This window comes from Petromyzon marinus, chromosome 24, assembly GCF_048934315.1.
Source record: "Petromyzon marinus isolate PM22_M1 ecotype Great Lakes invasive population chromosome 24, UKy_Petmar_22M1.pri1.0, whole genome shotgun sequence".
NCBI lineage: Eukaryota > Metazoa > Chordata > Hyperoartia > Petromyzontiformes > Petromyzontidae > Petromyzon > Petromyzon marinus.
In genome coordinates, this window is record NC_133690.1 from 13,141,635 (window position 1) to 13,158,446 (window position 16,812).

General features: G+C 45.5%; 1 protein-coding gene across 3 annotated transcripts in view; it reads right to left on the reverse strand.

The window, feature by feature from the left end:
- Positions 1-16,812, reverse strand: part of ANO4 (anoctamin 4) — a 164,666-nt gene that overhangs the window by 10,531 nt on the left and 137,323 nt on the right. For all 3 annotated transcript variants that reach the window (XM_032959970.2, XM_032959969.2, XM_032959971.2), the window contains 8 exons: positions 15,737-15,877; positions 12,280-12,444; positions 10,345-10,381; positions 8,777-8,888; positions 7,757-7,814; positions 6,048-6,145; positions 2,416-2,564; positions 1,602-1,754 (listed from right to left, as the gene is read on the reverse strand). In XM_032959970.2, coding sequence (XP_032815861.1) covers positions 1,602-1,754; positions 2,416-2,564; positions 6,048-6,145; positions 7,757-7,814; positions 8,777-8,888; positions 10,345-10,381; positions 12,280-12,444; positions 15,737-15,877 — 913 coding nt within the window. The remainder of the gene's footprint in view (positions 1-1,601; positions 1,755-2,415; positions 2,565-6,047; positions 6,146-7,756; positions 7,815-8,776; positions 8,889-10,344; positions 10,382-12,279; positions 12,445-15,736; positions 15,878-16,812) is intronic.

Below are 16,812 nucleotides of genomic sequence, written 5' to 3' on the forward strand. Positions count from 1 at the left end.
GCTTTTAGCGAGCACCTATGAAGGCCGGCACGGTACACGAGGGGGTGGCCAGGACCACGCCCGGCCTTCTTTGTCTCCCCAGTGGCGATGTTTACACACACCGCACCAGGTACTCATTTGAGGTTGAGTCGACCTATGGGAGGCCCAGGACCGGTTCAGATAATTGTCACTGGTGTTGGCTGTGAGCGGGAATCAAACTGGGGTCACTGGGTTCATAGCGCAGCGCGCAAACCGCTACGCTACCGCTCCACGCACACACGCACGCACACACGCACACACACGCACACACACACGCACACACACACGCACGCACACACGCACGCACACACACACGCACACACACGCGCACACACACACATTAAGAGGGTAGGTCACAGCCGCCTATATTCTGTGATTCCTTCTGTACCCTTGGCTCTTGAACAACAATAAAAACAATCTTTGACAAAAAAATAGGTGAGGTCACAGCCAATACTGTGCACGCACCCCCCCCCACACCCCGCAGTAACACCACGAGCGCAGACAAGTTTGTGTCCACTCTAACATTCACCTTCACAGTGGGAATTGCAACACACGTGTGCACAGCATATACATATGTAAAGAAATCAGAGATTAATTTTGGATGTAAAAAATTGTCAGCTTTCCAAGTCTTGGATTCATGAAGACAACTTTCGCATCTTTAATCAGATTTCTGAGATCATTTACATAACGTAATAATTTAACGTTACTTCACACACCGTGCGTGCACCTCGCTTCCCCTATGATGCCAAGCACCATGTGATGTCATCTCGATGGGCGGCTCACAATAATTTATATAATTAAGATACCACCGAGGACAAACCCTGCATATCCATTATATTTCTTCCTTATCATTACCACTACGACTACCAGTGAATGTCAAGTGGAGGGGATAGGAAGACTTGGGGAATTACTTTGAGTCGCTTAGGGGGATCCATTATGGCTATTTCCATGCCCGTGTGTTAGTATTGATAGATGACGTGGGATCGTTATGATTGTTATTGGTGTTGGATATCTCCTGCATGGGTCAGAGGTCACTTTAAGGGATCTCAAAGGTATAGCTGTGATATCCACTTCTGTGGCCTGTCCTCTAATATAAAGGGCTGCACTCTTCTGCTGATTGCTGGGTCAATAATGACTTCCATAACAAGATGAGGTGTTAACTACCTCGCCTGGCATGCAGCAGTTCGTGGATTCGATCCTGACCCTGATGCATGTATATTTGGAGTTTGCAAGTTCTCCCTATAGTCACTTGCATTTTTCTCCGGGTCATCCGGTTTTTCCCACAACATTTAGAAACAACATGCATTTCGAGTATTTGGCTGCTATAAATGTCCACATCATAAGCCACTTTACTGAGCTATCATTTGTGGCTAAGTCACTTCTGAAAAAATAGCCATCTAGCTCAGTGGGCTTTTGCCTGGTAAAATACACGTTTTACTTTATTTCAGTTTGCCGACAGCTCCGAACGGATGCTTCATCTCATGACACGGCGCTGATTGTACAAGCGGGATAAAATTTTGTGGGGAAAAGCGGGGTGAATAGAACGCGCTGTCAAAACAATCCGCGAGCACGAGCGCGCTCACCAATGTCCTTGGCGCGGCAAGCCAGCGAGCGCCTCCACTGTGTGACGAACTTGTACGCGTCCAGACGGATCTCGATGATGTTGTTGAGCAGAGCGAGCAACGGCGCCAGCGGGAAAGCCGCCACGAAGATGGTGGTGAAGCCAAACTGCAAGACTGCGCCCGGCACAAGAAGGACACAGTGGCAGTGGTTTTAAAGACTGTTCAATGTTATAGGACTGCAGGGATGTATGTCGAACTTAATTCGCACCGCTCGAAGCCAACCGTGCTAATCGGAGGTGCGGGATGAGCACGGCTGGCACAGCGCACGAGGGAATAGTGAGGCAAGCTCCACACACGGTCGTCTTGGTGCCACGGTGGTGGAGCTGTTAACTACCTCGCCTGGTATACAGGAGGTCGTGGGTTCGATCGCGACCCTGACGCCTGCATATTTGGAGTTTCCATGTTCTCTCTCCCCGTGGTCGCGTGGATTTTTCTCCGGGTACTCTGGTTTTTCCCTCCACATTTAGAAATATGCATTTAGAGTATTTGGCTGCGATAAATTTCTACATGATAGGCCACTTCGTTCAGCTATCATTTGTGACCAGATCGCTTTTTCAAGAGCTGTATAGCCTAGCGAGTCTTACCTGGTAAAAAAAGCAATAAAGAGTTTAAAATAGTTTTAGTCTTTGTTTCCCTGGTGCTGATGTTCACACACCGTGGTTAGAAAACTGCGTGAAAAATCCGATGCAACTTAGCTCGATTCGACTCCACGGCTAACGCCATCGGCGATTTATTGATGTATCCCCCTTAAGCGATGGACACTCTAAATACTCACTCATCTCCAGGTATTCGTCAAAGAGGCCGTAGGTGTTGATCTGCTGCAGGCTGTAGTCCTGCTCCCACTGGGGCAGCAGCGCCATGTCATCCTCTGTCGTCTCCATCTCGTGCTGCAGCTTCTTCTTCGCCCACCAGTTCTGGAGGAGCCTTTACCCACGCGGGCGTGTGTGTGGGTAGGGGTGGACAAACAGTAGGGAAGAGTGGTTAGTGCGCTGTACTCTGAACTTGACAGCCCGAGTTTGATTCACAGCCCATGGCTGACATCGGTGGTGAGAGATATTTGAAACGGCACGGGACCTTCACTAGGCTGACTCAATCATTTTAATTTCTTTAGAACTGCTTTTAGTATTCAGTTTGGTGTCCTTCCCCGCATCTCCGATTAGCACGGTTGGCTACGTACGGTGCGAAAGGAGTTCAACATACAGTGAGGGAAAAAAGTATTTGATCCCCTGCTGATTTTGTACATTTGCCCACTGACAAAGAAATGATCAGTCTATAATTTTAATGGTAGGTTTATTTGAACAGTGAGAGACAGAATAACAACAACAAAATCCAGAAAAACGCATGTCAAAAATGTTATAAATTGATTTGCATTTTAATGAGGGAAATAAGTATTTGACCCCTCTCAATCAGAAGCTTTCTGGCCTTCACAAATAGTTGCGAAAACAGACTGTATGACTATATGGGGAATCTTTGTCTTTGTATCACAACAACACAATAATAAAAAAATTCAATAAAGTGTCATGCTATGTGTAATGAATGACTGCCCCGGTAACATAAGATTTAAGTAAAACACAACATCAACGGTGATAACATGAGAATACAAATGGCCATCATCACTTATCATTTTTCTGAAACAAAAATAATGCCCTAAGCGATTGGAAATAAGAATGATACTCCATCGCAGGAATGCATTTACAGTGTCTGTGTCAGTGCTCATGATTTATTTTTATCAAGAGAAATCAATATATTCTGACTTAACATTTCAGCCAACAGGGCATCATTAAGGCCACCTGTGGCTCCAATGGCATGGAAATCATTATTGACCAAGCAGTCAGCATTGACGCTAGAGATTGCTACAGGTTATCAAGGGAACCTCGTGCATATGACCAATCAAGATCAGCTAAAACAAAGCTGATTCTGAGTATTAGTATAGCTTTGTGTTAAAACACATATTTAAGTTGTTCATATCTTTCGCCTTTTTTTCTCAGGATTGAAATTTGTTGGTAAAGCAGAACGCTTTTACTTATTGTAATATCATCACGAGATCAATTCCTGGCCGGAAACAACTCATCTTATTACCCCCCTCGTGTGGGTAAAATAAATACCAGTTTAAACATTATTGACCAGCGTGGTGAAGTATGGTCAAATAAACCCTGATGACCCGCAGAGGTGTGTGAACATCCTAATTCAGCAGTGAACTGGACGCTATATACGCTCTATAATTCTATATTAATCAGATACCTTAAGTTGTGTACCGTAGATGGTGACAAATTCGCCTCTCCTGTTTGATTGTAGTTTAATGTTGCATGAACAAATCAATCTTGATTTGAAGATTTGAAGCTTTTGTGACTGTAGGAATCCATACTCTTTGGTTCTTTCGGTGAAGTCACGTAGTTAGTTTATTTCTGACTACGTTAGGAGTCACGTAGTTAGTTTATTTCTAACTACGTTAGAAGTCTTTACATTATGAGACCTCCTTTGCCAGAAACAAGATATAGGAATAGGTTTTACCCTTTTTAACTGGCACAAAAACTGACACCTTTATTCAAGGCATCATGTTTGCAAAGACCACAACACAAGCAGTCAGAATGCAAACAAAAAAAACAACTCTGATAATATGCACTGTCCTTGAATTTGATTGGTCCACACCCGAGACAGCTTTTCTTAGAGCCTAGTCTCCATTGGTGTTGGACCAGAAGACGCCAAAAGGAGACTAGGCTCTAAGAAAAGCTGTCTCGGGTGTGGACCAATCAAATTCAAGGACAGTGCATATTATCAGGGTTGTCTTTTTTGTTTGCATTCTGACTGCTTGTGTTGTGGTCTTTGCAAACATGATGCCTTGAATAAAGGTGTCAGTTTTTGTGCCAGTTAAAAAGGGTAAAACCTATTCCTACGTTAGAAGTCACGTAGTTAGTTTATTTCTAACTACGTTAGAAGTCACTGTAGTTAGTTTATTTCTAACTACGTTAGAAGTCACGTAGTTAGTTTATTTCTAATTACGTTAGAAGTCACTGTAGTTAGTTTATTTCTAACTACGTTAGAAGTAACTGTAGTTAGTTTATTTCTAACCACGTTAGAAGTCACGTAGTTAGTTTATTTCTAACTACGTGACTTTACCGAAAGAACCAAAGAGTATGGACAAATCACTTGATACTCAGTGGGATGTTGCTCATTACCCCTCTGCTGCCCCCCTGTATTCTGTAACGGCACTCTCCCTGCTCTGTCAACTCCAACTCACCTGCCCCTGTTTAGGTCCTAGGCTCAGGGCCTTGCCATTTCTCCACTGCCGATAGCTTCCTCTCTCTCTACGAAACAAATATTCCCAATGATTCCGCACGGTACCTTGAGATGCTGCTGCACTGACATGCTGTAAATATCTACATTTTATTGTACGTACGTATGTATGTTGCACTTATTTTGCACCGTATGTAGCCAATCGTGCTAATCGGAGGTGCATACAGAATAGACACCTGCAAGTAAAGTTTATTCACGTCTATTGTAGTTTCTCGCAGTGTTCCCTAACACAACATTCAAGCAACAGGTGGCTTGGCCACCCCACAAGCAGTGAACAGTATCAAGGCTTGGAATGTTGAACACTGTTTCGTGTTGGAAAACACGATTCAGGTTTACTCACAAGGAATAGATTTGTTACGTTTCCTTACTACCCAGATCCGAGAGAGTCTACACAAATCTCTGGTCCTTGTGATGACATGGCTACAGGCGACATCTGAAAGGCCACTGCCTGAAACAACAATTTCCTTATTGTAACACAGTGCTAATGATTCGGGTTTTGATTTTTGTTGGTGTTTCTGCATAACTGTCAATAACTGATAAAAGTTTACAGCTGCAATTACTTTGCTGATGGAAGGCCTCCACTAGAGGGAGCGCTAGAGAGCTATTAGCCTTGCTCAAATTATGTTATTTACCTTTCAAATTTCATTAAATGTATGCCACTGGTGTGTTCCCATATCTGATATTATAATCAAGGTCGCCCCATTAAAAAAAAACGCAATTAGTCTTAATGGGTTTTCAGCTGGTTCAACAATAATGGAGCTGTTGATCAATTAATTGCCGAGCAAAGGCCCAGAAAAGAACGAGTGGTCGTCAGCTACTAAACAGATAATAACTAACATGTTTATTCAATCAAGAAAGGTTATAGGAACTTTGGAAGAGGAGAGACGACGCGAACAGATTCAAAAGTCGAGCAGTGCAAGGGAAGGCGTAGAAAGAGAAGAGGCGTGAACTGCAATGTGGTGGTTGTTTGACAACATTGTGGGTGAAACAGAACAGTCAATCTTGTCGACCGGGTCCTCGATGTGGGTGGAGAGACCAGCGGAGTGACGTTCACAGTAACCGGAACCTTGGTTAGTCGCGACAGAACATGAGCAGCGTTCAGCGATGGCTTACGGGAATCCGAGCTCCATGAAGTTGTTCCACGTTTGCTTCAGGACCATTATGATTCCCATCTGCATGCACAGGTCGATCAGGCAGCCGCTGGGGTGGCACTGCGCAGGGGGACACGTAAGAAAGGGGTTCGCGTCAGCAGATAAGATTGCACGTTTCGATTTAAAGCTTTTGTGACTGCAATGATTCATCTTCTTTGGTTCTTTCGGTAAAGTCACGTAGAATGAAAGAACCAAAGAAGATGAATCATTGCAGTCACGAAAGCTTTAAATCGAAATTTAACCGCCTCTACGGGGAGGGATTCCACACATCCTTAAGATCATTCAACAGACTTCGGGATAAGAAGGCTCAACTAATCGAGTCTCTCACCTTTCTGAAGAGATGCCGCAACTCTAAGGCTCTTTGTTCCTCTCACACAGCTTAAAAGCCGTGATCTGAACGTGGCTCTCTCACTCCAGCGCTGTCCTACCAGACAGTCTCGCTCCCTTCACCTGATGAAGGCCGCTTGTGTTGTGGCCGAAACGTCGTGAGAATATTATTGTGTTATTTTATTTTATCAATTTATTATTTTATTCTCATTCTACGTGACTTTACCGAAAGAACCAAAGAAGAAGATTGCACGTGTCTGCCAGACCGAGCGAGAGGGCATTGCGATGACGGGAATGTACCCTCCATCGGTGGAAGCGGTGGCGCCGCGGTCAGGGCGCTCCACTGTGAACCTCGGAAACCTGAGTGTGAATCCCAACCGCGGTCAATATCGGTACTGGGTGACATATGAGTTGATTTGGGGTCGCCACCCAACTTCACTAACCCGTGTTGAGCAGTGTGGTGAGGTATGACGCAGTGTGGGGAAGGAATTAAGCCAACAGTCGATTGACAAAACGCTGTGCGTTACCTTGCATTATTATCTTAGGGATGCAACATGCAACGAGGCATTTGCGAGTTTTGTATTTGATAACAATAGGCTTTCTCTCTACACTTTGCGCGATATTCGTGTCTGGACTCGCAATTAAGTTCGCAGTGGCCGAGTGGCTCAGAGGTCAAAACATTGAACTGACCCAACTGATATTCTTGAATTGAAATCCAGGTTGCAGCCATCTGTGATTAAACTGTGTTCTCAAGTAGTCTCAGACAGCCAATCAGTTACTGCACAAATAAACCACAATGACACAAATTTTCATTCATTTCATTTGGATAAATTCCAGCTCTGAGATATGAAAACAAAATAGCAGTTTGATTGGAATGCGACCAACATTTATTTCTGTAGGAGGATGCCGAGGAAAGTGAGGGTGTGGTGATACAAATTTCACCTGAAGGTAACTCGGAAGAGGTTCTGTGACACCCGCTTCCGCAGACTGTTCTCTAACACGAGGGGTGATGCAGTGTTCCAAACGGGCATTTTTTTGTCTCTTGATATGCCACGAAAATCGCAGGTGTAATAATATGAAGGTGTTAATTTTTGTTGTGACTGACATTCCTCAAATGTTATAAGTGCTTACGGAATTGATATTTTTCATCAAAGACACGTGTTATTTTGGCATTACAAGTATATAACGCACTGTAACAATGAACTCTTGTGATGTGTGCACACATGCTTATGCATTTCTGTTGGTTTCATTCGAAAAAATATACTGTACAGGTATTGTACACCGCCCTCGTCGGGATGATTTATTATTGCTTTAAATGTCGTTCGTCGATTGAAAATTCCTTACTTCTTCCAACCTCCAAATATGAAAGAGTTTTTCATATTTCCCAGGGTGACCAGTAAATCTGTTGGAAGCACAAAGACAGGCATGGTGTGGTTATCGAGGTTTTCTGTTACAAGAGGGCATAGACCAAACGTCAAAAGTCAAAATGTGCACATTAAGCTTGCATAACATAGATATTTTGGATTAGATTGCGTAAACACGTGTGTCGTTAAACCCGCCACCACCCGACACTGCCAACTAGTCAGGTTTGTCACGTAAACAGAACGTGGCAATTCGTTACTCGTACAGCACACCGGTGTGTTGGAGAGTAAATACACAACATTTACAATCCCAGCACTATGTGTTAAGCCACACACATATATATATTGTGTGCCTATCGCAAATCACTCAACTGCACAGAAAGCAATCCATAGATGTGTGTAAGATAGACCCTTAAGGGATATCAGACGGAGATCTATAACACAATGAACGAGTTGTATTGTTAAACGCGTCACTGTTGTTTCTCGGAGTGGAAGTATTCACTCCATGCCTCAGTGCCGAGAGACGGATTTTAATTGAGTTGGCAAAAAATTACAAAGTGAGGAATAACCCTCCACGCAGAGTCCTTGCGTCAATCCACTGTAGGGCTTCCCCACGCCCTCTGAGTTATGGAGGTTATTAGACCATACTTCACCACTCTGGTAAGTGTGGGTTAGTGAATATAAGGAACATAGATGTAGTAGAGAACAATGGATCTTGCTGCACTGCCCTCTGCAGCCCACAGCATAGTACCGCAGCAGCCTATAACATCCAATAATAATAATGCAGGCCCAACCCTGGTTAACTTTCCGAGATCTGACGCATGCTGGATGAATTGGTCATAGGCCAGTACCGCACATGGTGAGGGTAAAGTCTGTGTTGCCTCCGTGTTGTGCCGAGTAATTTCTGTCGAAGCTAAAGCGCGGCGGAGTGTGAGCGTTTCTTTTGTCGGTTACGAACGTGAAGGGCGACCGACGGGTCCTTCCCGAAGGTGCGACCGCCTACCTCCCGAGAAAGAAGGCGACGTAGAAGATGGAGCTGTTGAGGTTGACGAACTGAAAGAGGAACATCTTGAGCGTGAAGCTGTTTTCCCACTCTGCCTCCGTGCGACATTGCTCTGCGGCGACGTTCACGTCACGACATCCAGGACACAGAGAATGTCACGCGCGCGACTTGCACGGCACGAGGCCCTCTTGTGCCCCCACACAGCCGCACTCTGGAGGTCGGGACTCTGCTCTTTAGCGGATGGTTCCCGGTGATGGCAAAATGGCCCGCAAATTACTCAAATGGGATTACACCACCCGACTGCGAAAACGTGGAAGGACCTTGCTGAAAAAGTGTCTTGAGAGTCAGTGAGGCTTTCCTAGGTAAACTCGAATAATAATTGTTTACAGCTAGGATCAGCCACGTTCACCTTACACATAATTCCGGTTTAGTGGAGTTTCTCTGCACTATAATTATAATAAATCTACACAAGTACTTGCTCCTGAGCCGATTGTTTGCGCAGTACTGTGTATTTAAAGGTTAGGTCGTCAGCATGCATATTTAAAATCTAGCTTGAATTTTTATTTAATTTTACTTTTAAATTTTTATCGTGTTTTTTTGCTTTTATTATTTTCAATGTGTTCTTTTTTTTTAATAAAAAAATGAAATGTTTTATTTTATTATTTTGTTTTATATCTACGTAACTTTACCGAAAGAAACAAGAATATTGAAAACTAATTTCTTTAGAATTGCTTTTTGTCTTTAGATTGTTGTCCTTCCCCGCACCTCCGATTAGCACGGGTTGGCTACGTACGGTGCGCAAAAAAGTTCAACATACATACGACATGATTGGCATTTATTTGACACGGGTGAAGGGAGAGAGACAAAAAAAAAATGCCCTGATTGTTGTTCAAAACCTGCGGGTGTCTTTGAGCCACATCTAAAAATGTTCAGGGCATCCTAACCTTCACCACAACAACTGCAATGGCTGTACCCCAGGTGCCCACACATTTCGAGATTGTTTTCTCTCCTCTACTTGGAAATCTACATATTAAATTATCAACGTTGATAAAGCATGTAGAGACATTCGTTGCTTTTGTTTAAACTACGCAGGATGGCAGCGTAGGAGTGAAATGTGCCGCCCAACTTTTTAAAAATCTGTCTTAAAGTAATTGGTTGTCTTGCCGACATGTTTGTATTCACGTGGGCAAGACCACAAATGCATCACTTGACCCTCGATGAGGGAGGAGCAGCTATGAATGATACCAGCACGTGTTAAGATATTTTATTTATCCTATTGCATGCATGGATAATCTGCAGTATGGATAATCGTCCAACAGATAACCGAGATTTTCCTGTAATTCAAAAAAGCACTTTCCTATGTTATGCAAAGAGGGCTTTAAAAAGTCCCGCCACACAAGATGTCATGCTCCAAGTAATCGTGACTCGCCATATATTATCACAAACAGGCAGGAATTGACATTTGGTAAACTCCACAGTGCAGACAAATGAGTTTAAGTGCATGGTCTTTAAAGTGATTGCTTTTATAGTCACTATAAGCCTAACAAAATGATGTACGGCCATCATACCTAGGTTCGTGAGGAACACAGCAACTTTTTCATAAATCTGCAACAACAACAACAACAAAAAAAACGAACAGTGAGCCGTTCGCGGCAACCGTTTTAAATGAAAACAAAGGACAGCACAATTTTCATTGGAACATGTGACGTGGCGATCGCAGCCACGTGAGGGAGAAACCCGGGGGCTGCCGAGGGGCCACGTTACCCACTGCACAGGTGTGGGGGGCAGCAGCGGGTGGTGCAGCTACAACATTTGTTAAAATCCCATGGTCCCCCACCCCCCCTGGTTCCCCACCCTTTCCCTGCCCCCTCTCTACCCACCCCCCCCCCCATTGTGTTAGTTATCTGAACCTTATGGCGGGACCCCGCGGTCCCATAAGGCCCCGGCTCTCGCATAAATCGATCGCTTTGTGACGTCATTTTATGTCTGCTGAAGGCGAACGACACGGCAGGCAATCTATTCCGCTCGACGAGCTCTACACGATGCGCCAATCGAAGTTTAAAAGTTTTGTTTCTTCTGCGCATTCGTCCTCGCCGCTGCTGTGCTTGGACACGACACGGCGACAGAGGTGGGGCGGAGTCGCCAAAAATAAATAAATTACGATTTTAACTTCCGTTTATTCGGGACCCCAGGTTCATCTTTGCCCTCATCCTTCCCTCCCCATGTAACAGCGCTCTTCATTGCAAGGCCCGTGGGCCACTGCCCCCCCTCCCCCCCCCCCCGGTGGCCTTTAGTGCGGCCCCTGACGTGCGGCCCCCCACAAAGCACAACACGTGACAACACCCCCCCCCCCCCAATCATCATCACCATCGCCATCGTGCTGCTGACACAAACCCCAATGGTTTCAAATGTGTGGCGGACTCTCAACACTGACGACGTCTTATCGGCGGGAGTGGTCCCCCTCTGCAAACGAGTGGAGACCACTGGCACGTAATCTTTCAGGCTCTCGCTTGTGGTCCTCATGTGGGCGAGGCAGAGAGCCCGAATGTTACCCCCCCCCCCCCCCACTCATTAAGCCCTGGCACGCTGATCTCAAGTTGTTGCTTGTGGAGATTCTCTTCCCCCCACCCCCCCGTACTGCGATTTGTACTGGGCTCGTGTTGAGTTGCAACCAACAACAACAGCAACAACATCAACAATTCCATGCTCCTGCAGTGACCAGCGTGATGAAGCACGGTGACATGACTGACTCCCCGTCGCCTCTGCACACGTGTGCGGGTGGCGAATATCGAGCAGTGGATCGACAAACGGCTGTACATTTCTTTCTCATGGCCATCGCCGGTGTGGGAAGGGGTCATCCACCAGAGGGCACTCTATGAAAGCCCCTTTAGAAGGCATTTGACCGATACTTCGATGCTGACCCCAAAAGTCGGAGTATCTACACCTGTGTTTTTTTTTTAAACTCGCTTGCTTCTGCAACAACAACCTATCGCAAAGGGATGCAGTCATAGCAGGGCGGTGCTCATTTATCGATCTCTCCACATGGCTAACGATGATGATGATGATGGATGACGTTTTATGATGAGGCCGGGCTCAGCAGAGATTTGTGTTTTATGATTTTACAATGGAGGCCCTTGATGCTCTCACTAAACCCATTAGGGGCGATGTAAAAGATAAAGGTACAGCACCGCAATTGCTTGCTCACTCCACCGCTGGCAGAAGGGTCTCAACTGGAGGGTGTCCTGCGTGCTCCTCCATTCGGAGTGGTTGCCTCCACTTGACCCCACCACACGCAGCGAGCCCATCAACCGTGGTGGACCCATTCATACTGCTCGGTGAACAGGCGGAGATTAAAAAAAGAAAAAAAAAAACCTGCTCCATCGTTTCAGCCGTGGAATCAAAGCGGCGACCTCTGGATTGCAAGTCCAGTGTGCTGACCGTTACACCACTGTGGCAGGATCGCTCCAACCCCCACCAACCCATGTACGTGCACGGAACCTTACCATGTTGAGGAGCATGATGATCACGAAATTGATGCAGACGCCCGTCCCGGCGGTGAAGAACTGCGAGTAGCTGCGCACAAACACCAACTCGGATGTCGTGAAGACGCTCAGCATGACGACCCGATACACGACCACGCCGAACACAGCCACAATCACCAGGCAGATCTGCAGGTCCAAATCACGTCCGAGAAAATCACTCGTCCGTCATCATCATCGTCGTGTTTCATCGTCGTCCTCCTACAGCACAGGTTTATCGCGGTTGCCCCATGTAGCTCTCCGCACGTGTATTCGGGATGTGCCGCGTGTTGTTTGGCACGACGCTTTGTATTGTTCCACGTGCCGGGAGCATTTATTCAGCCCCTGAAGAAGCTCCCAGCATGTGGAGGGAATAGAACGTCACCCAACAACGCGTGGCACTCCTTGAAAAGCGATCGGAGAGCTCTGCGCATCGCCACTACGAATTCACAGTGCACTCAAGTTACAAAAGTAGTGCTAAAAATATATATTGACAATCGATTTTTATTAAGGTGTGATAAGATTCACCAGGACATCTCTTCACTGTGGTTATAAATTACATTAATTTATTTATTGTGGCACATAATTACTTCCAAATAGAGGCTGTATTATATTTTGCAAAAACGAGAGATGATATCGAGAGCGAATTTTAAAACACAAATGGGTATCCAGTAAACTCGAGCGAATCAGTTGCTGCATGTAAAACACTCCCTGCACCCACCTGCCATTCACATGGAGAACATAAACAATCCGAGTGAAATGCTTAATACCGCATTGCCGGATGCCTCTTTGGTGTGACAACAATAACTTGCAAAAGTGAAAGCAAATCACCGACATCACAGTGTGCGGAAATTTTTTTTTTTTTAAACTTTGAGATGGCGCCAACCAGCTGGAGACATAATCTCACGTCGTTAGAGCGGGAGCCGGGCTCCTTGTTAGAGTTTCCAAACGAACTTCAAAAAGTCACGAAGTTGTCACTAGATAAACCTTCAAAAGTCATAATGTCAACCCACTGGGCAATTTACCTTCTCGCAGAAAGTCACCAGATTTGTCACAGTTTTTCTTTGATCTAAAGATGCAGTCACAATACCTCTGAGCCGGCGAAATTGCAGTACCCTTCGACTGCAGCATGAAATAAAGGGGTTAAAATGTTATCCGGTGGAATATCACCAGCAGGGGTCAGTCAACTGCTAGATACAGGGACTCATCTACTTACGAACATTCAACTTACGAAAGTTTTAGAGGTACGAACAAACCTGTCCGTATGTCCAGTTGCCTGTACGGATCGAGAGTCGTGAGTTCAACCGCCGCGCAATAGCCGGCGGTGGTCGTTCGGTGTCATTACCCAGCATTTCTGCCAGGGCCGCCACGAATGTCTGTTGTTGTGTTGTCGCTGTGGGGTTCACTACGACGCTCTCTTTGTGCTTTTCACGAACATTATCAACCCCCCTCATGTCTCATAAGCGTAAGAGTGGTAAAAGTGTTGAGGGTGGTAGTAAGAAGAACCAGTGGCATCTACATCTACAGGAGAATATACAACTTTTGAAGGCATTCCCCGTGTTTGGTGTACATGCCGTACAACATGTTTGGAATCGACAGGAGTAAAGTTGCAATTACGAACAAATCGACTTACGACGACACCTCTGGAACCTAACTCGTCCGTAAGTAGAGGAGTCCCCGTACAAAAAAAATCCCAACTCTACATTACTGGTACCTCCTTTAATAATAAAAAAATATATATTGAAAGACCGAATCGATGCACAAATCATGAATGAAAAACAACTCATCACACTCGTCCTTAACACCGCCGAGGAGCTGATTACTTATCAAACAAGCGGGGATACTAATAAAGTATTAAAGCTTTCGTGACTGCATACAATTACTCATTGGTTTTTTCGGTAAAGTCACGTATGTAGAAATACAATAAAATTATATGATTTTTTTTTCAATAATATATAATTTTATTGTATTTCTACATACGTGACTTTACCGAAAAAAGCAATGAGTAAGCGGGGATACTGGTGGGAGGGCCGCACGTGGAAATATAAATCTGAAATAAATCTACCGAGGACAGCTACTGAAAGCATACCGGAATAAAAATTCTGAAGCACGTTTCTGTTTGTTATAAGGCAGTGTTAAGCGTTAGTAGTTGCATTTTTGAAAATGTTATATTGAGGCATGTTAATGAATGTATGAATCATTCATTATGCATGTTATTTTATTGAACTGCTATAGATGTAGTATCATTATCATGACAGTAATAATAATATGCACAAATGTTGCTGACCATCATTTCAAATGATGTTCCTGAGATACAATCGTACCAGGACAGTAATTATGTACCCATTTTACTGGTGCTAAAATACATTGGTTATCCCGAGCTAGTGATTGGAAATTCCACATTCATATGGCGGAGACCAGCCTGCTCACCGGGGCAGTGCTAATTTTACCAACACCAGAGTTGACGGTGAAGGGCCGAGTTCACCCTGGCTGGGATGTAAACTCACGGGCCTGTTGCTTTGAGCTGCTGAACTCAACCACACACCTCGCAAGTGACGGTGGCAAGAGGCAGGCACGCGAGGTCATCGCCTTCGAATTGTGAGGAGGGTGAATTCTCCAAATGTGTTTCGTTTGATGTCCTTCCGCCCCGCACCTACGATTAGCATGGTTGGCTACATCTGGTGTAAAGTTCAACATACGCACATACACAGATTTATCCACGGTTATCCCCAGAATCTAGAACTGCCTTCCCTCAGACATCAATGCCTTTGACTCCCTGTCAATGTTCAAGGCCGGCCTCAAGAACTTCCTCTTCTCCTCTGCCAATAACAACTGACTTTCCCTGCGATCTACAACATACACATGCTCACTGTTTCTGTATGCGGTTCTTCTGAAGTGCACACGCGCCTTCAGAAGATAGTTTTGAAGCACCAGGTACTGCCTGCTACGACATACGGTTCCGAAACACGTATACATTTTTAGAAAAATTGAAAAGTGCGTGAATAAAGCATGCAACAAAAATGCATGCATGAAAACAGAGAGGGAACACATTGATTGGAGAACATTCACAAGTTAATAAAATAATTCAGACTGTTAGTAAAAGTGGGGCTTGGGCAGGTCACGACGCTAAAAGGGATCATGTGCGTACGTATGTTGCACTTCTTCCACGCCGCACGTAGCCAGCCGTGTCAATCGGATGTGCCGCTGGTCAAGAATAATGATGGGGGTGGCGGCCAAGGAATGGCACATGAAACAGAGAGGCCATTCACCGAGCGGGTGGAGCGACGAAATGAGCTCGTGTGCAGGTGTGAGGCACAATACTAAATCGAAAGATCATGAGCGATGGCGTCAGCTGAGGGGGGGAGGCCTTCATCCAGAAGTGGATTGATATTGGCTGACGACGATGTCGATGATGCTAAATCCACATAGTATTATATCGTACCATGAGGAAGATGCCAGAGGCAGAAACCACCAGTCTGCTGCACTTGTCGTGAAAGGACTGGTATGGCTCCGGCTTTCCCGAGATGGCATTGAGACGCTCCTTCTGTGAGTACTTTGCCTCGAACTGTGGCCGGATCTCCTCCTACATGCACGCAGTGCGAAGCAAGAAGACAAAAACCGACCCCATACGGCAGCGAGCTCAAAGACTCGGGCAGCAGACGTAAACTCTGGCGTCGTAACTGAACAACACGCGGCACAACCCAAAAAAACACATCGGAGAGAGCGGAACAGCACAACCGCAAAAGCCTACGCCGTCGTAAAGTCTCGCATTGTGTCTTTTCGCCCCATGACCTAGGCCACCCAATATGAAACCCCAGGGAACAACTATTCCACATTGGCTGTGTCACTTCCGTCTCTAGATAGGTTGGTGAAAGGTGTGTATGTGCGTGTGTTTGTCTTTATATTCTGTGAAAGGGTCCACTTCCTGCGCTCAGTGTTGTATCAGGAAGCCGGTCCCTAAGTCATAGTGTTTATTGTTGGGAAATAATAACAACAAAACTGGGCCATGAACGATAGTGGCAGGACCAAGCGGTCCATAGTGTAATGTATTTTGGAAAGTGACTATGAATAGAAAGTCCGGCGTATCGCCCACGTTGCAGTGAAGACTAATCGATATCACATAAATAGGGCTTGGCCACGATTCCCAGCGAGATCATCGTTCTGCTTGGATGCATGCGTTGATCTGCGTTGTTTGCACTGCGCATGTGCTGTAACCGTAGCACGTGCCCGTCTGTCGGGAGCATCACAAGACACGTCTGACTCTCGGCATACGAGCGTGGTTTTGGAAGCTTCCAATAACAACAACCAATTTATTCTTAGCAGCTTACGAGAAAAAAAAGGCTTCGACAGTGGCATCTGTGTGCAATGTACGCCGTTACTTGATGTTCGTTGCAGTTCCTATACATGGTGGTAAAGGTGCAGCCCTGCAATTTGCTTGCTCATGCCACTGCTGGCGCAAGGGCCTCGACGAGGGAGAGCTCTCGGGAGGGTATTTCTGCCTGCTCTTCCATAGCAGCG